General features: G+C 40.3%; 1 protein-coding gene across 4 annotated transcripts in view; it reads left to right on the plus strand.

The window, feature by feature from the left end:
- MYO16 (myosin XVI) overlaps positions 1 to 26,296 on the plus strand; it is a 574,351-nt gene that overhangs the window by 244,731 nt on the left and 303,324 nt on the right. For all 4 annotated transcript variants that reach the window (XM_021929768.2, XM_021929769.2, XM_003914068.5 and 1 more), the window contains exons 13-15: positions 8,702 to 8,829; positions 13,493 to 13,598; positions 23,731 to 23,848. In XM_021929768.2, coding sequence (XP_021785460.2) covers positions 8,702 to 8,829; positions 13,493 to 13,598; positions 23,731 to 23,848 — 352 coding nt within the window. The remainder of the gene's footprint in view (positions 1 to 8,701; positions 8,830 to 13,492; positions 13,599 to 23,730; positions 23,849 to 26,296) is intronic.

Genomic DNA, 26,296 nt, shown 5'->3' on the forward strand with positions numbered 1-26,296 from the left:
CGGGTTCCCGCCATTCTCCTGCCTCAGTGTCCGTCCGGAGTAGCTGGGACTACAGGCGCCGCCACCACGCCCGGCTAATTTTTTTGTATTTTTAGTAGAGACGGGGTTTGACCGTGTTAGCCAGGCTGGTCTCGATCTCCTGACCTCGTGATCCGCCCACCTCGGCCTCCCAAAGTGCTGAGATTACAGGCACGAGTCACCGCGCCCGGCCTCCCTTCGAAAAGGCGAGCCGCCTTACTGGACTCAGGTGAAACGTTGGGCTGATATTCCTTTGGCTTTCCTCTGTTTCTGAACCGGGAACTTGGATTTGTGTCTTCCCGGTACTGTGTGAGGCTGCTCCAATCTCTGCTGAGCATGAGACACTTAGGCTGACTTTCCGTGATGCTGCTGAGAGACACTCAGCACAGTGGCAGTGCGTGCTGGGAGGAGGGCACAGTGGCAATGTGTGCTGGGAGGAGGGCATGGAAAAGATTCCGTGTGGCCCGGTGCATCCTGATTTTCTTCAAGATCTTAGCTCCCTAAGTCGTTGCTGCTTTGCTGATTTTACTAGCCCTGCCGTTAGATGCTTGATTTGTATTTGATCCAGTCTTTGTAATTGTTCATGGTTAGGAAAATTTCACTGATAGTAGCTGCTTCATGACAGCTGTGAAGGAGACTGTATCTGTTTTTATTGCATTTGTGTCAGACGATCATTTGCCCTCAAATACCTAGGTTAGTTTGGCATTTCATGCCTTTAAATTTTGAATTATGTATGCATCAAGGGGTGGGAGGGGAAAGACAGAGAAACACACCCTATTTAAAGTTACTATTAATATATTATTTCTGGCTTATGTTTATGGTAACAGTTGATTGTGGAGTTAACAAGAATTAACAGTGAGACAAAAGTCAGCTTTGAATAATTGAATGAAAATTTAAAAAAAATTACTCTTATTTGGATGCTTCTATGGATCTAGAGGGAAAGTTTTAAGTATTAGCCAAAATTTAACATAATAATTTTTTATAGTATGACACAACTTGTCATACTATATTGTATCTTGTGCTGGGAAAAAAACTGTTAACTTGTGATGTGTTTGTTTTTAAAGTGTTGACACTATGGTGGTATTATGGCTTCAAATAATACGTTGTATTTGCAGTTTTTTCAGAAATACACATTCATAGAGAAAAGGTGAAACACATTAAGAGACATATTTGTTTATTAATGTAAGAATAAGATACAATACATTGAGATCATTACCAGAATAGTTTATTAAAACTGAGAATAGCTAATGCAACTTATAATTTATACAATTATATAAATAAAATCTAAATATGTTTCTGTATATGAATTAAGTATTTAATATGTAAGTATTATGATTTTATAAAATGAATTTTCATATATATGTATATACACACACAGACCACCTTTTATATTTATCATTTCTAACTGTCATAAAACGAAAATGGAAAAAATGGAAAATAAATACAAAAAATGTATCAGGTAAAAGGTGCGCTGATATAAAGCTTACAGTAAAATTACCTGCTTTTTATAGGTCATAAGAAAAGGCGAAAGTGTCTAGTCCTTCTGAACTTGGCATCCATTATGTAGAATCAAATAGTTTGTGCTCTCCTTGTCTATAGGTAACAACCCATAAAATAATAGATATTAGGTTGCTATAAGGACATATATTTTACATTGAATTAGTGGTTATTCCCTGTAGCAATATTAGTGCCTAGTAAATAATATCAACTAGTCACCTATCGGGTATTCATTAAAACAATCTTGTCCTTAGGCCACATAACAAAAATTTATTTCTTTTTGTTTCTAGTGGTTATCATTGTATTATGTCTGTTGCTTTAAATGACAAATTTTGTTAAAATATTTGAATTTCTTCCCGGCCGATTACTTTACAAGAAAAAAAAACATGAAACATAATTATATCTATAGATTATAAAGACCAGGAGAATGACTTCTCTGTTTCATGTTTAAAAAGAAATTCACATATAACATCTGCATTTTAGTTTTATTTCATTATGAACTCTGTTATGTTAAGCCTTTGCATAATATTCATTTTTATTTCTAGCAAGTTATTAATCATGGACATAGAACTCTCTTGAGGCAAACTTCATTTCGAGACTGATGTCTACACAAGGCAGCGGGCAGGCCTCCCGGTTAGACTGCTTTCTGCCACAGCAGTGCTGATCTGACGCTAACAACCACCACTGCCAGGATGCGGGTCACAGCGGCGAGTCAGCAGGCAGTTCCACAGGAAGTACAACCAACCAGGACAGGGTCCATTATTGTGCTGCCTGTTTATGTTGAAGACATGTAATATCATTCATTTTAAACATGTTACATATAGAGGAGAAAGAGAAAATAGAAAGGAACCGGATCTTCCTGCATGGGCTTTACAAAAAAGCAACCTTAAAATCAGAAACAAAAATGCATCATCAAACCAACAAACATCTGTTGATTCTATAAGAAAATACATTGCCTTAGATACTTAGAGTGTCCCATTCTTGAGCACTGTGTAGACATGCTAGAGACAAAACACAAATAACAATGAAAAAATCACATACTTCACTTCGAGCTGAGGACAACAATTAAATAGCTGTATTGAGGGTGTGTAGTCCTAATTAGCAAGTCAAGAGGTTAGAAGGGAATAAATCCTATCAGGGTTTTTTTTTAAAATAAGTATCACAATAAAAAAGAAATGTGATCAGGGCAAATCTTAAAAAATTAGTAAGATTCTGATGAGCAGAAGAATCGTCTAGAGCCACATTATGGGGTTTAAAAAATATGTAGGACTATTTAGAGAAATGAACCATGCAATTTGATGTGAGCAAGAAGTTAAAAGACTATAATATTTGAAATTCTAGGAAATGAAAACAGCTGCCATTGTTGAGTGCTTATTATATGGCAGAACTGCCTCAAATGGCTTTACAGGTATTATCACATTCCATCTCAAAAGGCAGGCAAAACAGTATAAGAGTTGTTATTTCGACTCTGCAGTTGAATAAGCTGAGACTTGAGGTTAAGCAGATTTTCTAAAGTCTTCCCATGAGTGGCAGAGCTAGCGTTAATGTCCAGGTTATGCAACTCCAGAGTGAATGCTTGGCAGGCTTCTCTCAGCAGCACAAGTGCTGCGCCCAGAGGCAGACAGTTTCATTATTATTATTATATGTGATCTTTTGTAAACACAAACACATACTTTCTCAAAATACGTCACCTATAGATAGGTATACAGTTAACAAATGGGACACTTACACAGGCCTACAGAGTGAGATGTTCATAGCATAGTGCAAAACCAGCAGCCCGGGGCACTTGGAGCCATTGGCGTCTGGGAGGTTCCACAAAGTTTCTAGGCTCGCCAGAGATGGAGGCCAGTGGCTCAATGGCTCTCTCGTAAGCTGTGGAAGCATTGGTGGCTGTAGAAATGAACGTGGCAGGGTTCTGCAATCTGTTGGTGGTTTATTGAGAAGTGTAATGACCAGTGAAGAAAAGGAGGGACTTTATCCATTAGGAAGGAAGGAACTTATTCCCTGGAACCAGAGTCCATCAACGATTAGCAAGGCTGAGCTCTTGTCATCTCACCTATGAGCTAAAATGGAGTGCTTAAAATATCCCCTGACCAAGAATCGTCTTGTTTCAAATGATACAAATAAGGAAAGAAGACAGTGAAGTGAAGAGAAAAGACAGGTGGGGAAGGAAGTGGCTGGCCCTGATGCTATTCGCTGGACCCAATGAGAATGTGCAATATTAACAATGAGAATGGTAACCAATAAAAAAGTTAGATGGCTTGTCACTCACTCAGAAAAAAGAGACTGCATAAGCAGAAATCCTCAATGTTTTATAGAATTACACTGTCATTATTATTTCCATAATTATATTATGTATAAAGCATAGAATCAGCTTCAAGCAATGTGTTGCCAGGTGGTAGCAATGGACTGTTCCACAGCATGAACTGTAACACTGCATGGGAAAGAGATTTACATGAAAGGGGAGCTGAGAGAGGTTATGAGTTTATCAGGAAATAACTTTCTTTAGACACTCAAGGCTCATCACCCACATCTACTCTCTAGTAAAACTTGGCATAAAGACAATATCAAAGCCCAAACAGATTTAAATAAATAAAATTTAAAAACCCTAGCCAGCTGTGGTGGTATGCACCTGTAGTCCCAGCTACTTGGGAGGTTAAGGCAGGAGGATTGCTTGACCCCAGGGGATGGAGTCTGCAGTGATCTATACTTTGGCCACTGCACTCCAGCCTGAGCAGCTGAGTGATACCCTGTCTCAAAAAAATGAAAATGAAAAAATATATAGTTAGAAAGAGAAATGAACTCCATGTACACACAGATGGATACATGATCCAGGCTGTCTCTTGTGTCTGTTGAACATCTAACGAAATTCTCATTTACAAAATAGAGAGTTGAAAAACATTTTGTCAAATTAGAGTCTAAGTCTATGCTGAACTTGGGGAGAAGTGAAATAGTGTAGTTAGGTTTTAGAACAAGAATAGAAATTGGATCTGCTGGAAAATGAAGCTGGACTAAAACTCCTTAGTTTTATGAATGATAATGTGTATATCACTATCATTTAATTATTCTTAATATTCATTGCAACTTCTGGAATAACTAAAAATGAAAAAAGTTCAAGCAGAATGCAACAGACAGTGGTGTGCCCACCATGCATATTGGTTTCATATCTCTTTTAAAAACATTTAAAATTAAAAGTGCTGTGTTTTTTTTCACATGTACTTTTGTGATTGGGATGCAGCCGTAAGGGTGTGGTAAGAAAACACTGTGTCCTAATTTAATTGTAACATTTATTTTCTGAGTGGTACAAAAACAACAGTATGTTTTAATTGTATGATGTCTTAGATTAGATAGATGACATACTCTTCTATAAACACAGGGTAAATACCACTTCAACCAACTTATTTTCATAAGTGGTGATAATGGTTATCTTGAAGTTATTATCCTTCCATCCAGTGTTTCATATGTTAACTATATACATGAACACATATATACATTCAAAAAGTGGGTATACCGCTATTTTCTATATTTTAATTAACTTATAGTAACTATATTCTTTTTTTTTTTTTTTTTTGAGATGGGGTCTTACTCTGTTGCCCAGGCTGGAGTGCAGTGGTACAATCTCAGCTCACTACAGCCTCCGCCTCCCAGGTTCACGTGATTCTCCTGCCTCATCCTCCCGAGTGGCTGGGACTACAGGCATGTGCCACTATGCCCACTAATTTTTTGTAGTTTTAGTAGAGATGGGGTTTTATCGAGTTAGCCAGGATGGTCTCAATCTCCTGACCTCACGATCTGCCCACCTTAGCCTCCCACAGTGCTGGGATTACAGACGTGAGCCACTGCGCCCAGTCATTAACCGTATTCTTTTACAAAAAAGCTGTTGATCAGCCCTCATGCTTTCAAAAATTTTCCATCTTGAAAATTTTATACCTAATTTATTCTAAAGTCCCTCTAGAATTTTCTTGTAATGACACACAACAAGTTATATTTGTCTATTAATCTTTATTATAGACTTTTAACTAATTTCTGTATTTCCTGCTCTTACAAAGAGTCCTAAGAATTGTTTTATAAATTCTCGTTTTGCTCATGTTTGAGAGTTTCAACAGAGATATTCCCAGTTGAATATGAATCTTCAAGTTTAGAAGATATTGCCAGATAATTCTTCCAATTAGTTAAAACTACAAGATTCAGTAGTATAGACATGTTTTCCGAGCCCAAGAGACAACTTCATTTGGAAATCAAGCTCTGACACCACCTAGCCCTGTCCCCTTGGGCCAGTCACTGACTTCTGTTAGCACCAGTTCTCTTGCCTGTAAACATAAAAATACTTATCTGACTCCAGACGTAGGTTCTAGAGGACTGCATGAGTGAGCGTCTGTGAGATGCTGAGGACAGCACCATGCACAGAGTGCCTGTAGGCTATTATTATCATTATGACTAAACTATGATTAATTATGCTAGGCTTTTGTGTGTAATATAGCATCTTATAGTTTGAAATAGCATCGAGAGCTTTCTATCCTTTCTCATTTATTTCCATCTTTTTAGTTTATATTTTTTGCCCAAATTTCTATTGTAGTTCCATTTTTAAATTGATTCGTAGGAATATGTTATAAATTGCTGCTCATCTACTGATTATATGCACAGCTTATACACCTCTCTGTCTTTGCTTATTTTTTATCATTATATGGTTGACCAGGGCTTGTTAAATTTAATGTATTGAGATTGCTCCATCATTCTTTTTATAATTTATATTTTTGAATCCTATTTCCTTGTTTACATACAAATCATAAGAGTGTCATTCTATATGCTTGTAAAAATGCTTTAAACTTTGCTGCTCATATTTGGGATTTAAATTCATTTATAAGTAATTTTTACACATGCTATGGGATAGAGATCAACACTTGTTTTCTTTACAAATAGACGATCAGTCGTCTCAGCAGCACCTTTTACCACTGAGAGGTAGTGCAGCCTGGTTGGTCATACACTGTATGTTTGACATGGACAGGAGGCAGGGAGATACCGGGTAGAAGAGAGCAGTTCCCCAGCAAAGACTCCACCCTCAAACCTGGAAACCCACAGCCCTAAATGGGAACAGGTATTCCTGTTTTCATGCCCAAAAGTTGCCTTTGGCCCACCATGCCCCCCATCCTGTGCCCCCAAACACCAGGCTCCACAAGCAGATGAAGAGAAGAGCAGAAGAGTGCCAGAGAAGGAGAGAAGAGAAGGAGCATCTGAGTGTCGAGAGTTCAGCTGGGGATGATTGGAGAAGAGATTGGCCATTGGATGGCCAAACTCCAGGGAAGATCATCTTCCCACTCCATCCCCTTTCCAGCTCCCCATCCATCCCACTGAGAGCCACCTCCACCACTCAGTAAAAACCCTGTATTCACCATCCTTCAAGTCCATGTGTGATCTGATTTTTCCTGGATGCCAGACAAGAGCTTAGGATACAGAAAGCTGTCACACTGGCCCTCTGCCCTAGAAAAATTGCAGAAGCTCCACTGAACTGTTTAACACTTAAGCTTTCCATACATGGCAAAGCTAAAAGAGCACTCTGTAACACATGCCCACTTGGGCTTCAGAAGTTGCAGGCACCCACCCCTAGATGCTACTAGGGGGCCAGAGCCCAAAGGTGCTGGCCCCAGCTCCTGCACGTGCCCATCTGCATGCTCCTCCTCCCATAAGGGGTTTGAGAACACACAGTGGCCAAACAGATGAGCCACACCCCTGTCACACATGCTATGGGCAGAGTTAGGGAACTCTCCTGTTTCATCTTCATCAATTCTCTAGTCTGTTTCAAGTGATCTGTGATCCATTTATCTAGTCTTTGCACCAGCACCACACTGTGTGATGACCTTAGTTTTCTGGAGTTTTGGTTGAGGTGTAATGTTTGTAGGAAAGTGCTTATGTTGTTAAGTGTGCAGGTGGGTGGTACTCAGCTCCAGAAAGTTATAAACACTCCAGAAGCCCCTTAAACGCTAACAGTTCCCCTGCTACTGCCAACTTGACTTCTAACAGCAAGGATTGGTCACCTGTGTTTGTACTCGATGTAAGTGAAGACATATAGTGTGTTCTGTTATGTATCTGACCACTCACACTCAACATTGTGAGATTCATCCAGTTAACTCTCATCGTGAATCATATATTCTACTTTAAAAATTATTTTTGCTATAATTTTAAATGTCTGTAAAATGTGTAGATAAATTGTACAAGCAACTTTTAACACCAACCATTTTAAGATACTTTGCTGGCACGTAGTTCCATCAACCTTGAATATGTTTACTGGGTATTTAAACAAAGATATTCTCCTATGTCAACTCCATACAGTCATCGAAATGGGAAAATTATTACTGATGCACTGTTGTCACTGAATCAAGAGACCTTGTTCAAGATTTCCCATTGTCCCAGTAAGGCCCATAGAGCCAGAGATTCAGACCAGCATTGCATGTTGCATTTTGAACCATCATGCCCTTGACTCTCCTTCAGTCTGGACCAGTTCTGCAGTCTTCTTTTGACTTTTCTGACCTTGACATCTTTGAAGATATAGGCCAGTTATTTTGCAAAATAAAAAATAACTTTGATTTCTTCACAGCTAAGAAGTCTTCCTACTCTTGAGTTTTTATTCTAAAGTAATGGAATTTACTAGAAATTCAAAAGGACTAAAAATACTGGAAATGAATCATTATGGCAATAATTGTAAATCACCGTTTCTCTGAAATTAATTAAGAAATTAGAAATGAGAAATTTGTAAACTTACATGCATTTCAGCTGCAACTGCCTCTCACATTCAAGTTTAAAACCTTGGCTAGCTTATGGTATTGAAATTAAATTAAATACTGCTGAGAGAAATTGTATTTGGTATAAATTACCACAGTTTCAGCTTACTGCACAGATATCTATTAAACTACATTTTTTTGTGAGTTGCTCTTCTTAAAGACAGCAGAATAATTAAAGCCTGTGGACCAAGTAATGAAGGATAAAGTATAAGCCTCCATTTTGTCATTATGCATGCTGAAAATGTGCAGAGAAGGGTGTAATTTTACAAATGTTTTTACATACCAATGAGATTCAGAATTAGAAATTCATTCACTTCTGTATCTTGGACATAAGTCACTCTCATTATGGGATGAGGAATCCTGGTGCCTTTTCACTCAGGTATTCTGCTTGCTGCTGCCCTGTTTTCCAGGTGTCCCAGCTGTATTTCAGCTCCTCAGGGAAGCTGTGTTCCTCGCTGCCTCCTCACCTCTTCTCCTGTGTGGAGAGAGCCTTTCACCAGCTCTTCCAGGAGCAGCGACCTCAGTGTTTCATCCTCAGGTGAGTCCCCCTCAACCTTGTCTGCCACACTCAGGTTTGCCATGGGACTTGGCGGTGAAGATGTCCTAATTTCCCATGGTTTACCTTTATTTACTTTCTCAGCACTTTGAGGTCCAGTATATCTTTGCAATAAGTACATTTGACTCGTTACAAAGGAGAAATATGTTGGCTACTAGGAATAGCCCCAAGTGTAGCTGGATCAATATTAACAAACTTAACCTGAAACTCATTTCTGTTTCAAGATTTAAAGCTTAGATAAAAAGTTTTTGCTTTTGAACCTAAGTAAACATGGAGAAAGAAAAACTTCCAATATTAGTGAACCTAAGCCACTATTCTTCAAAATCCAGGGCTGCCCCAAATACAATTTTCTTTCTTTCCAAAGGTTTCTCAGCCTGTTTCTTGTTATTTACTTTTGCTCATAGTTCACTGAATTCTACTTCCTAAACTTTTTTTTTTTTTGAGGCAGGGTCTCACTCTGTCACCCAGGCTGGAATTTAGTGGCATGATCACAACTCACTGCAGCCGACCTCCCAGGCTCAAGTGATCCTCCTACCTCAGCTTCCCAAATAGCTGGGACTACAGGCACATGCCACCACACTTGGCTAATTTTTAAATTTTTGTAGAGGTGAGATCTCACTATATTACCCAGGCTGGTCTCAAACTCCTGGGCTCAAGCGATCCTCTTGTCACAGCCTCTCAAAGTGCTGGGATTACAGACATGAGCCACCGCATTTGGCCCAAAATATTTTTTGAATTTGAAATGTAGTGCTAGATTTAACTCATAAATTAATAGAAAACAAAAGAAACATTTAAATGTTAAAATCTGCGTCAGAGACCTATATTTTATATTCAGCCAAACTTTTACAAGGGAGGGAAACCTCTGTAAATACTCACGGCGGCGGTGCCTTAGTTGTTGTCAGTAGTGCTGGTTGGAACTGAACGCATAAGTACAGTAGCACACAACTCAAGTGAAACTGAAATGAAAATGGTGTAAAGTCAGAACCTGGATAGAATTCAAAAGGCTTATTTAAATATTAAAATGAGCACTTATAGGTTTGTATGCATTTTATCAAAAATTCTATGGAGGATGGAGGCACAGACTGATGGGTGCACGCTTTAGTTTTCTACTTTTCAAAGCAGGGTGCTAGCGGTTGTTTTCGTGCTGGGTTCAGAAGCATCCTAAGGATGAGGAAGGTGCTGAGGCAGGGGCTTCGACCCATTCTAAACTCTAGGATAAGAAAGGCACCGAGGCAGGGGATTCCACCCCTTCTAGACTCAATAATGAGAAAGGCGCTGAGGCAGGGAACTCCACCCATTCTAGACTCAGGGATGAGAAAAGCGCCAAGGCAGGGGCTTCTGCCCATTCTAGGTTCAAGGATGAGAAAGACGCCGAGACAGGGGCTCTCACCCATTCTAGACACAAGGATGAGAAAGGTATGGAGGCAGGGGCTTCCACCCATTCTAAACTCAAGGATGAGAAAGGCTCTGAGACAGGGGCTCTCACCAATTCTAGATTCAAGGATGAGAAAGGCACCGAGGCAGGGGCTTCCACCCATTCTAGACACAAGGATGAGAAAGGCTCTGAGACGGGCTCTCACCCATTCTAGACACAAGGGTGAGAAAGGCACTGAGACAGGGGCTCTCACCCATTCTAGATTCAAGGATGAGAAAGGCTCTGAGACAGGGGCTCTCACCCATTCTAGAGTCAAGGATGAGAAAGGCACCGAGGCAGGGGCTTCCACCCATTCTTTCTTTTGATATGGAGTTTTGTTGTTGTTGCCCAGGCTAGAGTGCAATGGCACGATCTCAGTTCACTGCTACCTCCGCCTCTTGGGTTCAAGCGATTCTCCTGCCTCAGCCTCCTGAGTAGCTGGGATTACAGGCATGTGTCACCACACCTGGCTAATTTTGTATTTTTAGTAGAGTCGGCGTGTCACCGTGTTGGACAGGCTGGTCTCGAACTCCTGAGCTCAGGCAATCCACCTGCCTCGGCCTCCCAAAGTGCTGGGATTACAGGTGTGAGCTACTGCACCTGACCGTTCTACTCATTCTAGACTCAAGGAGGAGAAAGGCGCAGAGATGGGGGCTTCTACCCATTCTAGACTCAGGCAACCCTATTTTTATCTGCTTTATCTGTCTAGTTTCCTGGTCTTCCTTCGATAAATAGGGAAAAATTTTTAAAAGTTGCTTAGAAAAAGCACTGTAAATTGATGAGATAGGGAGTAACACTGTTGACAATAACAACTAATGTTTATTGAGAGTTTACTGGGTGCCAGACCCTGGACTAGATTATTTCTATGTATTAGTTATTTCTTTAGAATTTCCGTAAATTTGAGCGCTCCCACTTAATTCTAGGATGACCATTGCAGCTGTTATAGGTGAGTTGTTGAAAGTGTGGGTCCTAGGAAGGCTCTGAGGGGAGAAAAGGAGGAACCAGCAGGCCGAGGCGCTTTGGGGGTCCGCCTGGGAGAGGGCACACAGCGGCCAGCGAGTTGTTTCGGTGAAGAACCCCGTTTATCTTAGTTTAACCCAACAGTTTTCACATGTATTTGCTCATGGAACTTTTTATCCAGTAGAACTCATTAATATTCTGCAGAACTAGTTTTCCTTTGGGTCATTTTTTTAAAGCTAATGATTCCATGTACCAACCCCTTATTTTGAAAAAATCTCTCTTCAATCAAGTTTCAAGAAGGTTTTGATGCAGGATTTTGCTCCTTAGCTCAGCTAGGTCCGGGTTCTTGCCCTGGAAAAACGAGGCGTGTGGACACCAGAGAGTGAGTGGAGCAGAATTTATGACACGAAAGGGAAGCTCTCAGCAGAGAGGGGTCCTGAAAGCGGGGTGCCGGGTGCCCCCTTAGTTGAATACCGGGGCTTATGGTGCAAATTCCTGCTGGCTCCACCCCCCGTCCTTCCAGTGCGCATGCTTAGACTGAGCGGCTCCATATTGATTTATTTCCCTTGCTGCACGTGTGTTAAGGAACGGAGTTTTCCACCGCAGGCTTGTTTAGGCAAAGCCTCTGTGCAAGTTCCCTTATCTGCAGAAAACATCTGATGTAAGCACTTGTGGGGCGGGTCGGAGGTTCTCCGGGGACCCTTCCCTGACTGTCTGCCTGAAACAAGCTGGCAAACTCCTTTCGGCATGGCTAGTCCTGATACACAGAATTGAAGAGTGCACACCTGTGGTTACTAGGACTTACTATTTTAGTGATTCTCTTTCTTCTTTCAAAACCATGTGTGCTTTCATACAGCTTTGCCGCATCCTTGATTGTGTGGACGAAGATACATGCTTTCTCCGTTGTTACTAATAGGATAAAATTAGCCATTTGAAATTCAACTTAGTAAGTTGTTTACAGGTCATTATTGAGTGTCGATTGTGTCTCAAAACGAGCACTTACAAAGGGTAATTTAAGATTTAGCAATCAAAACGCAAGTATTCCTGGAATGGATGTCCCAAAACTCAGTACCAAACCAGAAAAAATTTCATTTTGCTTTCTAATGTTAACTTAATACCTCATTTGTTGACACTCTTAGGCCCCAGTAGTTCAAAAGTCTGTACAAGTGAGTGGAAGCATCCATTAACGACTCGACACTTTAAGAAAATAATTAAATTTCAACTTCTTTTCTGGCAAACACTTTTAATCAACTTTGTTAAAAGAGATGTTTCCAGGCAGAAAACCAAGGAAGCACTCATAAAAGGGCTTTAAAAAGTTTTTCTGGTTACCGGATAAGTAAAGGCTGTTTTTATGAGTTTTTCATCTGGGTACAGTAATAACTTTATTGTAGAGCAGATCACTGTGAAATAGTAATTACTGTGTTGGAATTTTATGTTAATCCTATGTCATCTAGTGTCAGGAATAGAATATTTACCATTTGTAAACACTGGGTGAGTTAATGAAGAATGCCTGGGATGTATCAAAAGTGATGCCATTATAAATAAAAAGTTCAGTGATCGTTCCTAGATTAAAGAAAAATGCAAACTAGAGAAGAGCAGAACCGAAAGCAAGCTGAAAAGGAAACCTAACCAGGTCAGGTTTAGGATCTACTGGGAGATCTGAAGACCTTACTGCCTTAGTTTTCGTAGCTATGTACTTTACCTTCGTTTCAAAGAACAGAGAAGGAATGCTCAGAAAGATGTCACAGCTTTTCCACAGAAGAGGTAACGTCTTTCCTGTAAGGCCCATGAAGCATGAACAGCTTTCCCAAGGCCAAGTGTGAGCCTGCATGTCTCAACACAGCGTGCTGTCGTGGGATCGCCTCACTTTATGTTGACTTGCTAAGCTGAGTCAAGTCGGTTATGTCTTCCTTCTCAGCCTGACACCTTTCTGGCATAATTCACCTGCACTAGGTGGTTCTACCCTGTGAGATACTGAACGGCAGAACTTGTGTCATATTTATTTGTAATGCCAGCATCTGAAACACCATCAGGGACATGACACAGTAAACATGTACTAGGTATTTCAGACAAATGCATCAAACTGAAGTGTGAACGTAGACCACAAACTCATTGCAAGTTAATATGCCATTCCCTCCTCATTTCTGTGTCTGAGAAATATCTCCAGTTAATATTTTTACTTGTTCCTTCAAAGTAGCTTCAAAGGAACAAAGCTTGTTCAAAGGAACAAAGTTCCTTCAAACTTACGTTTTTCCTCTCTGTTTTCCTTAGTGGAGAAAGGGGATCAGGAAAGTCTGAAGCCAGCAAACAAATCATAAGACACCTCACCTGCAGGGCTGCCTCCAGCAGGGCCATGCTGGATTCCAGATTCAAACATGTAAGTTTTTTGTTTGGGTTGGCAAATATGTGAATGAAGATGTTCAGTCAATTGTCATTTACAAATAGGGGAGGGGACATCATAATAGACACAAGGGGGTCAAAATATGTGGAAATAAAGAATAAAAAATTATTGAGCTTGGGTTCAAATTAATATTGTTTAAGTGCACATTTATTTATTTTACATATTTAAAATATCTTGTACCTTCTTTTTGTATTTGCTCTGAATAGTTGGATCTAAAACATGTAATATAGGTAGATATTGTTCACAAAGAAAGTGCACTTTAAGGCTGGACGCAGGGACTCATGACTGTAATCTCAGCACTTTGGGAGGCTGAGGCATATGAATCACCTGAGGTCAGGAGTTCAAGATCAGCCTGGCCAACATGGTGAAACCCTGTCTGTACTAAAAATACAAAATTTCGCCAGGTGTGGTGGCAGGTCCCTGTAATCCCAGCTAGTTGGGAGGCTGAGGCAGGAGAATTGCTTGAGCCTGGGAGGCAGAGTTTGCAGTGAGCTGAGACGCGCCATTGCACTCCAGCTGGGCAAGAAGAACAGAACTCTGTCTCAAAAAAAAAAAATAAAGAAAAGAAAAAAGAAAGTGCACTTGGGTGTGTTAGGACATTCTGGGGAGCTGGCCAGAAAAGAAATTATTGTGGGGGATCACTGGGGGCTGATAATAAATCTCCAGTGTATCTGAAGGAATTGGCAATAGCGAGCCTTAAAGACTTTGATGTGCAGGCCATGCACCTTTGGGACCAAAACAGTTTTTAAACTCTATTCAGAAACACTCACAGTGTTAACTGTCCCGCTACTTCATCTATCTAAAATATGACCGTGATTCAAGGGGGAAGCAGACGGACCAGTAGCAGCTGAAATAAAGCTAAAACATTCCACACAATCAAACTCAGAAATTTTACTCAAGGAGGCCACCACAGGTGCTTATCCATAGACTGGTTCTCTGGTTTATACATAGTTCTAGCAAGTTTTGTTAAAAAGTTTGTTCAGACGATAGCAGATCAGAAGAAGACAAAGGCCACTGGAAGGAACAGCTAGCAGTGGGGGGGAACAGACAGGACAGGAACCAATAACCAATCCGAAAGAATGGAACTCAACAGTCTGCTTCCTGGGGGCCTCTGCCTAGAGATGGAATCCTCCCCGTTTCTGTATTTCTTCTGGAAGTCACTCCTGACACCTGTAAGTTCATGATGATTGTCCCAAGGTTGAAATAAAATAGTATTTTAGAGGATACTATAGCCTTGCTTATGCTGATGACCATGACTCAGTGCCACGGGTACACCAGCAGCTCCCGATCCTAATCTCCATCCTGCCTTTCATTCTTAAAATGCAGACCTGCCTGTCCAGCGAACTTCCTGGACATGCCACAGTGTACTGCAAAGACATGACCAAAACTGAAGTCTTTCTTTTTTATTTTTATTTATTTATTTACTGTTATTGTTATTTATTTTTGAGACAGGGAATCGGTTTGTCTCCCAGGCTGGAGTGCAGTGGTACGATCACCACTCACTGCAGCCTCAACTTCCTGGGCTCAAGCGATCCTCCCGCCTCAGCCTTCCAAGTAGCTGGGACTGCAGGCACGTGTCTCTATGCCTAGCTAATTTTTGTAGTTTTTTTGTGGAGATTGGGTCTCCCTGTGTTTCCCAAACTGGTCTCGAACTCCTGGGCTCAAGTGATCCACAGTTTTTGCCTCAGTTTCCCAAAGTGCTGGGATTACAGACGTGAGCCATTGCACAGTACTAAGTTTCTCTATTTCCAACACATTCTGAATAGTCTATCACTCCTAGCTCTTATTCTGTCCAGTTTCCTTCAGGCCCACAGTCATTGCTGCTGTGGAGTCATCTCACATGGCATTATTGTTGAGACTGTTCTAAGTTACTGTCCTTCTTTTGCCATTCTTGGCCATCCTCTACTGCATGTTCCTGGGGCAGGCCATGGTTGGTAGCTCTGCTGCCCAGGGTCAGGTAGGGCCCAGACCCTGTTGTTCCCCAGGCACTTTCTCACCTGCTCAGAGGAAGGGAGCAGCAAGCCCCAGTCCAGGGAGAAGGCTCATCATATGCAGAGGCGCTGCCTGTCTTCTCATCACAGTTAATGGGCTTGAACTTAGTCATGCTGCTATCTAGTTAGGACTCATTGCTACCTAGGCAGCCATGTGTTCAACTTCATCTGGTAAACGGAAGAAGAGGAGAATTGATGCTGGTGAACTGCCATCAGCCTGTATCACCAGAGACTCCTTTGCTCAAAGCCCTTGAATGAGTCTCTGTTCCCCTTACATCAAGTCCGATAAATCGGCATGGCCCGGCATTCTTTCTGGCAGTGTTACATTTGTTGTGGTTTTTATTTTCTTCTCTAATCTTAGAACACTAAATCCCCTTCCTCTTACTCTATGCTGATTCCACCTTTGAGCATGTATCCCTCTCAGCCTGGCCCGTGCAGTCTCATTCATTTGCTTTCTCATTCCACAAGCATCTATTAATATAAAGTGGCTTCCCAGTGCCTGTCCCTCGAATTCAGAGATGCTGTCTCAACAGCATGGGAGAAGCTCAGTTTCTATGTGGGGAATAAATGAATACACTAAAATAAGTATTGTGACAGTATAGGAGACACAGTCAATTACCCCCAGTTTCCTAAGTTAACTTTCTTAGTTAGCTTTACATTATCAAATACATTTAATGGACAAACCATTTGTATGTCATCAGGAGACTGTACATTTGGCCTGTGTGTGTTTCCTTGTATGTGATTTACAGAACCAACATTGACATTTTCTTCAGTTTTTCTTTACCTGCCCTGCTTTTGTTAGACAGTGGGATTTTTCTGCCTCTCTTCCTTTTTTTACAACCTTTTATTTTTCATTCAAGTGTAGGGAAGACACATTTGTTTAAAAAGATTTGTTTATTATCTTGCAGGTCAAGAGACCACTAAATGCATATATGGAAAATCGTGTTCAATTCCACATATATACTAACAGAACATAAGATTTTCTATAAATAAATCAATATTATCTGTATAACATTCAAGAAATAATGTACATATGTGCTATATCATTGCTTTGACAAAAAATAATGCATATACACATCATAGGCCATGTTACAATAGTATAAAACTTTCTATTGGCACTTATTTCAAAGTGTGATATTGATGCAGTGTGAAATTTCCACTGAGGTGCCTCTGATGCTGGCATGTGTCTGGCCGTACACACATTTACAGAAGGATACCTGCATTTCAGTCATAATTTTATATTTCAAAGTGTCTGATTACATTCGTGCAAGACAGCTACACTTAAATCATTTCCTAAGTCAATGCCATCTAAAGGTTCAAAAGTTACAAATACAGAGATATACTGCCCAATGAATATTGTGCTATTTGTGTTTGTTTCTGCGTCACCTGCTTTTTTATCTGGCTGCTACAGCGTAGAGTGATTTCTACCATGGTGGTGGTTACTTGGCATGTTCTGGAAACTTATAGTATCTGATTCCTCACTTAGAAATGAGAATAACTGATTTTTTAATTAATAAATTAGTGTGATTTTACATATTTTATACCTGTGAATTATAAGTAATTTTAAAATTTATTCTGCTCTAATAGATCCCTAAGCTTATGTCTGATTCTGTAGACTTTTCTCTTTAAAAAGAATGCATAATTAATCAGTTTTTTGAATATCTATGGTATCATGTGTGTTCATTAATGACTTTAATTTATAACCATTTACTAAGCTCATACTGTATTGAGCACCTGCATAATTCTACAGCAAGCTCAAAATAATTTATTTTTTGAAATGGAGTCTTGCTCTGTCGCCCAGGCTGGAGTACAGTGGCACGATCTTGGCTCACTGCAATCTCCATCTCCTAGGTTCAAGCAGTTCTCCTGCCTCAGCTTCCCAAGTAGCTGGGATTACAGGCATGTGCCACCACACCTGCCTAATTTTTGTATTTTTTAGTAGAGATGGGGTTTCACCATGTTGGCCAGGCTGCTCTCGAACTCCTGACCTCAAGTGATCTACCCGCCTTAGCCTCCCAAAGTGCTGGGATCACAGGCATGAGCCACTGCACCTGGCTGCTCAAAATAGTTTAACATTGAGAGTCAACTTGGGAAAATAGCATAACCTATCTTCTTTGTTCGAATACGTTAATATCCTGACGGCTGACGCTTAAGAGTTAGAGTACATGTAAAACAACATGGCCCTAAAATAGCCTCAAGTTAACTAACAGAAATGACAGAAACTGATGACTTAATCATAATGACAAGGAACAATAGTTTCTCCTCTAAGTTATAAACAGTCATCTATTAAAATGATCATTTGGGAGACAGCAGGCTGTATAATTTCTTTAATGCATTCTCGATTACCTTACGTAAATTGGCTTTAAATTTTAGTTCAAACAAATACATTCTAAAATGCATTCCTTTGGATCAGGTAGATATAACCCTCCCAAATCAATTACCATCTGGGAGTCCAGATTATAATAGCAGTGCATATTTCAAGTAAAACTAATTCTGGTTAACTTGTGTGTTTTATTCACTCCTCATGACAAATAAAAAATGTCATAAATAAATGACTTCTCGTCTCATGAAAAAATAGTGCCCAGGTTTGAGCATGGCTTAAATTCCATGTCAGCTATGGTTTTATTGTTTCCCTTTAAATTATTATCCACACGAATATCATTCAGTGTCCAAGATGTTCACGAAAATCATCAGCCATCATATCTGTAAATCATCTGAGTATATGTACAGGAATTAAATACAAGCATTGAATACATTTTTTAATTTACTGTAAATCTTTATAAAATTAGAGGGTTTAGTGAAATTAAGTATATGTAAGAGATGAACCAGTATGATAAATCTTCACAATGTCATTGATGGGTTCTTGTAAACTGTGACTTGAGGCAAAACTATTTCCTGTCTGCTGTAAAAACTTAACTCTTGTTTATACCAATTAGTCTATGATAAAATTCGTTGCATTAGAAGGTACATTGTTTTGCTTAAAGTAGAAATTTCCAAGAACCTATTGATGATATTAAGTGAGTACTTCCTGTACTTCCTGAAAGGAAAATAGAATTCAGGAAATGAGTAGAAAAGAACATCCTTACAGCCTTGATCTATGGAGCTATCTAGTAGAAAGTTTGAAAGTCAGGATAAGATGAAAGGAAAGTTCACTAGGTGGCCCTAAGAGGAGAGGACAATGAGCTGATTAGAGACACAGTTTAGCCATATTTGGTTGTGAGTCTCCACTGTGGAATATCACACAGGCCAACGTGGGGAATGCTGGCAGGCGGGACCAGGTGTGTAGCAAGCACACAAACTGTACATTCTACTGAGAGAGCCTGGTTCATTCTAAAGGAGACAATTTTGCCTCGAATCCTAGGAAAATACTCATTGGAGGTCATTTGGATCAGCAGTTATCAAATAATGTGTAGTAAAAGAATGAAGAGAAGTAAAAGTCAGTGTACTAGTCTGTTCTCATACTGCGACAAAGATACTACTTGAGACTAGGAAATTTATTTTAAAAAAAAAAGGAGGTTTAATTAACTCACAGTTCTGCATGGCTGGGGAAGCCTCAGGAAACTTACAGTGATGGCAGGAGGTGAAGGAGAAGGAAGCAAGGCATGTCTTACATGATGGCAGGAGAGAGCGTGTACAGGGGAAACTAGCAGTTTTAAACCATAGATCTCATGAGAATGCCCTCATGATCATGAGAACAGCATGGGGAAAACTGCCCCCCATGATTCAATTACCCCCCACCAGGTCTCTCCTTTGACATGTGGGGATTGTAATTTGACTTGAGATTTGGGTGGGGACACAGAGCCAAACCATATCAGTCAGGATGTGTTGGGGTGGTCTTCAGTGTAGTTTTGTGCAGATGCTGAGGAGTGGAGAAAGTGTTCCTGTGGTTGACAATAATGGCATCATTGCTAAAATAAAGATTGCCATCTCAGTGGAGTATGGGGAGCAAGAGAACCCAAAGTGAAAGGGTTTGAGTGGAAACTATCAGTTTCACACTGTCACAGCAGACAGTACTCTCCCTGAAGGAGGTTTCGGGAGAAGAGAGGGGAGGAGGAAGATTTAGTTGGTAACAACTAGAAAGTGAGAGAGTGCAGCATTGAGGTCCAGAAATGACTTTTGGCGATTATATGCAGGTCAAAAACTTATTCTTAAGAGACGTGACTGAAGTATTTCTGTCAGTCTTACACCTCATTTGGCCCATCTGAAAAGCCTGCCTAAGCTCACATTCTTTGTCCTGTGCTTCAAGTGCACTTTACCCCCTGGTAGATGGACGGGTGGAACCCGATCACCACAGACATGGCTTTGTTCCCCCATACAATTTCAGAGCCATTTAAGAGCAGTTAGGAAGGGCTGTTGTGTTTCTAATCCCTGCATTTGAATTTCAAACACTGGAAGCAGGGGATTTTCCATGACATTAAATTTATTGGAATAGAAAAGTCATGTTTCAGAAAGAAACTACCTGGAACTTTCACCAACTCTGGCTCAAATGAACTTCAACTTTAAGAATATTCAATTCCATTGAAATCACTTAAATAAGGATTTACTATGCAATAGCTTTCAGAGAGCAGACTAGTGGGCTGATATCGATTGATTTAATATATATATATTTTTTAGATGGAGTCTCGCTCTGTCGCCCAGGCTGGAGTGCAGTGGCGCCATCTCGGCTCACTGCAAGCTCCCCCTCCCGGGTTCCCGCCATTCTCCTGCCTCAGCCTCCCGAGTAGCTGGGACTACAGGCGCCCGCCACCACGCCTGGCTAATTTTTTGTATTTTTTTAGTAGAGACGGGGTTTCACCGTGTTAGCCAGGATGGTCTCGATCTCCTGACCTCGTGATCCGCCCGTCTTGGCCTCCCAAAGTGCTGGGATTACAGGCTTGAGCCACTGCACCTGGCTTGTGTTTTGTTTTTTAGAGACAGAGTCTTGCTCTGTTGCCCAGGCTGGAGTGCAGTGGCCGGATCTCAGCTCACTGCAAGCTCCGCCTTCCGGGTTCCCGCCATTCTCCTGCCTCAGCCTCCCGAGTAGCTGGGACTACAGGCGCCCGCCACCACGCCTGGCTAATTTTTTGTATTTTTAATAGAGACGGGGTTTCACCATGTTCGCCAGGATGGTCTTGATCTCCTGACCTCATGATCCGCCCATCTCGGCCTCCCAAAGTGCTGGGATTACAGGCGTGAGCCACCGCGCCTGGCCCCTGATTTAGTATTTTTTATTGAGGATGCAGCAAGTTTTTACTTTTAGAAAATACAGTAGATTAACTCCTGCCATAATAGTCCACAACTTATAGGGACATAAATTTGTAGAAAAAATACCATACATTATAAATAGAAAAAAAGTCAATAAAATTTGAATAAGTAAATATTGAGAATATATATATTTAATTTTCTTCATTTATATTTTTATTTAAATTTTGTTACTGTGCAATGTTGTCATCATTGTTTTTGAAATCAAGGTGAGCAGCGGAATAATGCCAGTTTTGTTTCACTCAGTATTTCTCTTAATACATTTATTTAGTGCCACCTATTGGCCAAATGGCTAATTAAAGATAAAAACTGGTTATTGCCTAGTTTATTTAGCATTTTAATCTTGACTCATGGATGACAATGTACAGTGAAAGAATGCCATGGAGTATTTACATTTTGTTAAGTAGTTGTAGTTTTATATTCATTTCATGCCTTTTATGCCTTTATTGGTATTTCAGCAGTGATTACTGCATAGCGTGGTGGTGAAGTGTGTGATTCTGAAAGCCAGCTCACCCAGGTTCAACTCCCAGGTTCATTGTTGACAACCTTTGAGCCTTGGGAAAACTACTTCGTCTGTGTCATTTTTCTTATAAAGCAGTATGTAATATACACTGGTTCCGAGAGTTAACAGAGAACACACAAGCACAGACACATCTCACGTTAGAACACTGCCTGGCACATAGTGAGCATGACAGGAATGTTGTCTATTGCTACTCACAAAAGGAAAATTCACTGTTCTTATTTGCGGGATGTTTTCTCTGTGCCAGACGAAAAGCTGAGTGCTTTACACAGCAGACACTGACAAACACTGAAGGGGTTATTCCTGCCTGAGAATTAACGACAAATGAGGTTTGAGGAATTCAGAAGACCTCCTCAGTGTTACATCAGTTCTCGGTAGCAGTGTTGGGGTGTGGGGGTAGCTCCTTCTCACTTCCAGGCGCATGCATTTAACCATTTCCCTATATTGACTGTTTGGGGAACAAGTTATTAATTACCTGTAATGTCGTTTTTCCAAGAATAATCAACACATTACTGAGCAGACACAACACTAGAATAACTAGAAGCACAATATTTTAAAAGATTATCCTGTTTTTAAGATTTTTAAAATAATTGTTTAATGTAATATTATTAATATTTAAAATGTGCTATCATTATGCTGTTTTCACTGTATGTATATCATCACTACAGATTTCATGTTAGATTATAGGAAAAGATACAAAAACGAAGTTACTATTTCATTTTTTCCCCAGAAAACATTGCTGTTATCACTGCTATCAATTTCCTTTTATCATCTTTAAAATTAGGTTATTATATACAGACCTAAAGCATAAAGTTTTTGTAAGGAATGAATATGTGTTTGTCTCCCAAATTCAAACTTCAAACACAGAAGTTTTAACATACTTCACTATTATCACAACTTGTAGCATATTTTAATTTGTGGTTAGCGTCAAAGTGTTTTATAATCTTTCACAGTATAAAATACTTCCAGGTTAATTCAACTCCTTAATGTAGCAAAGGCCAGGAAATTTAAAAGTGATATCAAAGCGGCCGGGTGCGGTGGCTCATGCCTGTAATCCCAGCACTTTGGGAGGCGGAGGTGGGCAGATCACCCGAGGTCAGGAGTTTGAGACCAGCCTGGCTAACATGGTGAAACCCTGTCTCTGCTACTAAAACTACAAAAATTAGCTAGGCGTGGCGGCATGCCCCTGTAATCCCAGCTACCCCAGAGGCTGAGGCAGGAGAATTGCTTGAATCCAGAAGGCAGAGGTTGCAGTGAGCCGAGATCACACCACGGCAGTGAGCTGAGATCACACCACTGCATTCCAGCCCGGGTGACAGAGCGAGACTCTGTCTCAAAAAATAAAATAAAAAATAAATTTAAAAAAAGAGTGGGATCAAAGCACTTAAAAAAATAGGATAGTGTTCTCAAAAAACACTACTAGAAACCCTAGGGAACAGGAAAACCAGTCCACATATCAATAAGGTGTTATTGTACTCCCTCCTGTGGCTGACGCAGAAACTGCATGGAACGCCACTATCGCAAAAGACAGAGACACCCGGGAACCCTCCAGATTTTCATACGTGTTGGAGAATTGCTGGTCCCCGTCACCTTCACAGGCAGAGTCAATTGATGAAGAAGCAGTGACTTTTATTCTACTGTTAATGGTTAAGGAAACATGTCAAGGAAGCATTTCAGCCCCCAGGGTTGGTCTGAGGAGCTTGATCATAGCAATTGCAAAGCCACCAACTTGCCAGTCTGCAACAAAACACAGGGCAGCGAGAAAAGGCAACACAGCAGCTCAGCTGGGAGTTTTGCTGCTGCCTTGTGGGAGAGAATAGTTGGTGTGAGGCCAAAGCACAATACAGGGAGGATAAACTGGGGTCAGGGTTGAAAAGAGTATGAGTGGAAAGTAAATAAGGATTCAAAGGAATGTTCTATCCTGATGTTTAAGTAAATGTATTACTGTAAAATACATTCTGACTATTGCTTATATTAATTCAAATGACTCCCTCCCTTCCAAAATGCAAACGCTATTTTACTGTTCTATTCAGGTGTGAAATCTCAATAACATTTGTTAAGCTTGGGGCTGTGTGTGAAGAGAATGGCTTTCCTTCTCTTATGTGCAAGGAGAGTGCAGTGTCATGAAGTCCTCTGTCTATTATTGCTTCATGAACAGCAGCCACAATTTGAGACATAGGATGCTAGTAGCTTGCCTTTGAGGAAAAAGGAGTCTTAAAAATTCAATATGGCATTATATGAGCAGGAGAGAAACTTTCAGACCAAGAAGTATTCCCTGCATCGTTGCTGACTATTACTCATCAATTTTATTTTTTAAAATATGAGCAGTTCAGTAAAATGTTCTCCTGTCCCACAGGTCATGTGCATCTTAGAAGCCTTTGGACATGCCAAGACCACACTTAATGATTTGTCCAGTTGCTTCATCAAGTACTTTGAACTGCAGTTCTGTGAGAGGAAACAGCAGCTAACTGGAGGTAAGTGCAGCGTTTGCCAATGTGGATTTCCTGTGCGGAACCAGCATGCGGGCACGTCGCACACAAGCACGTGATGGAGACACCATGTATGAATCAATGCTGGGAGAAAAAAATCTATTCTTCATCACAACCATATCTGTAAACAGCTTAAGATACTTCTGGAAAGTTTGTGTTACATTAGAACAAGGATCAACAGTCAGGCACTCAGTTGAGGGGGGGTGTGTGTGTGTGTGTGTGTGTATGTGTGTGTGTGTATACGTACCTGGGATATCAGGTGACAAGTGCTGAAGTTATTGTGAATTGAAAAATATTCTCAAATGCAAGCTGGACCTTTTCAAGATGATTATTTTATAGACTATATAATGAGAAACCAAACCCAAACCAAAAATAGCTGAAAGCAATCATCCTTGCTGAACATAGAAACAAACTCAAATACTTTAATTAAATAAATAATACCTTAGTATTATATATAATTTCTTCACATAACACACATTGAAATCTATTTGAAATAAAACTGAATCCATATAGTTAAATGATTGAATTAAATCTGAACATCAAAATAATCACCAAACTAAACCCAAACAGACACTGTTTCATATTTGATTTAAATACTTAAAGTATATTTTATGAAAACTCCTTATTTAAAATTCAACTAATTTATAATTCACCTAGGATTTTACATCTTTCCAATTAAAACAAATTCATGCAAATTAATAATATAAATACAATCATAGGTAGCATTTTTGATATACTTGAATATTAAAAAAAAACTTTTACAACAGCTGTCAGCACTTAAACATTTGCCAATTATTATAAATGATTTCCGAAAGAGCTTAATTTTATTTGGCTTTTTAAAGTTGCCCTATTTTCCCTTCAGGAAACAAAAGTTAGTTTTGACTATAATCTAGAAACAAAATCATTGCATTTTGCAGCAAGTCTGTGTCAGAATCAGATTTCTACTAATTAAATGTGACGAATAACATGCATCAAAAGAGTAAGAAAAGATGCACTGGGCATGGTGGCTCACGCCAGTAATCCCAGCAGTTTGGGAGGCCAAGGTGGGCGGATCACCTGAGGTCAGGAGTTTGAGACCACCCTGACCAACATGGGGAAACTCATCTCTAGTAAAAATACAAAATTATCCAGGTGTAGTGGTACATGCCTGTAATCCCAGCTACTCAGAAGGCTGAGACAGAAGAATCGCTTGAACCCGGGAGGCAGAGGAGGTTGTGGTGAGCAGAGATCGCACCATTGCACTCCAGCCTGGACAATGAGAGCAAAACTCTGTCTCCAAAAAAAAAAAAAAGGATGCTTTTAGATGCTGAAGTTAGAAGGTTAAGTTGTGCAAAAGGAAAGCTCTTTGTTCGTTGATTTGTTTTTTAAATGCATGACTTAGAGTTCTGAAGGTCTGCCTTTTTATGAAGACCTCATTGGAGAACTGTCTTGAGCCTCAAGCTCTGGTTTTCCAGTCTCGGTTTCCTAACACCTGGCCGGGTGTGCTCCTCCAGGGAAAGGGCCGGATTTACTTCTGTAATACTGAGCACGGGTTCCCCGCTGAGCTCTTAGTGACTGGTGGGCTGTGGCGATGTTCTCTAAGTGGGTAGTAAGTTCTCCAAAAGTAGGAAGCTGAAACATGGAAAGCTCCGTGTTCCAGCCGCTTGCCACTCAAAGATGTGGCCCAAGGACAAGCACTGCGTCATCACTCGGGAGTTTGTTGGAGACGCAGAATCTGACGCCATACTCCAGACTGGCTGGTGGAGACTGCAGTTTAACAAGATTCCCAGGTGATTCATGGGACGTGAGTGTCTGAGAGCTCTGAGAGCTGAAAGCAGGCCACTCGTGTTTATGCACAACTAGTGCAAGGAGGAGAAGCTCATCTGGGGTGTCACCAGCATGAATTTTTCCTCTCAATTTCATGTTTCCTTTACCAAGAGGGAGAGAAAATAACTGGCTTCTGAAGGTGTCATCCATTACTAACTTTTTTTTTCTTTTCTTTTTTAATTTTTCTTTCATAAAGAGTCTTGGCAGCAGATTGAATTATTTAAAAGTATCACTAATGTATAACAAAAGTATCATTTACTGATAGCTTCTTAAAGTATTCAGGGTGCCCATTTTTTTAGCTTAGAGGGTCCTTTTAGTTAGGAACGTTAATTTAGAAAATAATTATATATACCTATTAAAAAGAACTGGAAAACTTTGTTGTAAACACTGATTAACTGAGCCTTCTGTTAATCAACAATCTCGGTGAACACGTGGTCCCTCACATCTTCAGCATAATCAGCCCCACATATACCTCTGGGGCAGCTTGTCCAGGCAGCATTGAGACCCAGAGGTGATGCATATTCATAATGATGGGCCTGGAGCAGTTCGAGGCCCAGAAAAGTTCTCTGAATCCTTGAGGAACTGTGACCGTAATTTCGATATAATTTCAGTCTTGTGTAGAGTTTA

This window comes from Papio anubis, chromosome 15, assembly GCF_008728515.1.
Source record: "Papio anubis isolate 15944 chromosome 15, Panubis1.0, whole genome shotgun sequence".
Classification (NCBI taxonomy): domain Eukaryota; kingdom Metazoa; phylum Chordata; class Mammalia; order Primates; family Cercopithecidae; genus Papio; species Papio anubis.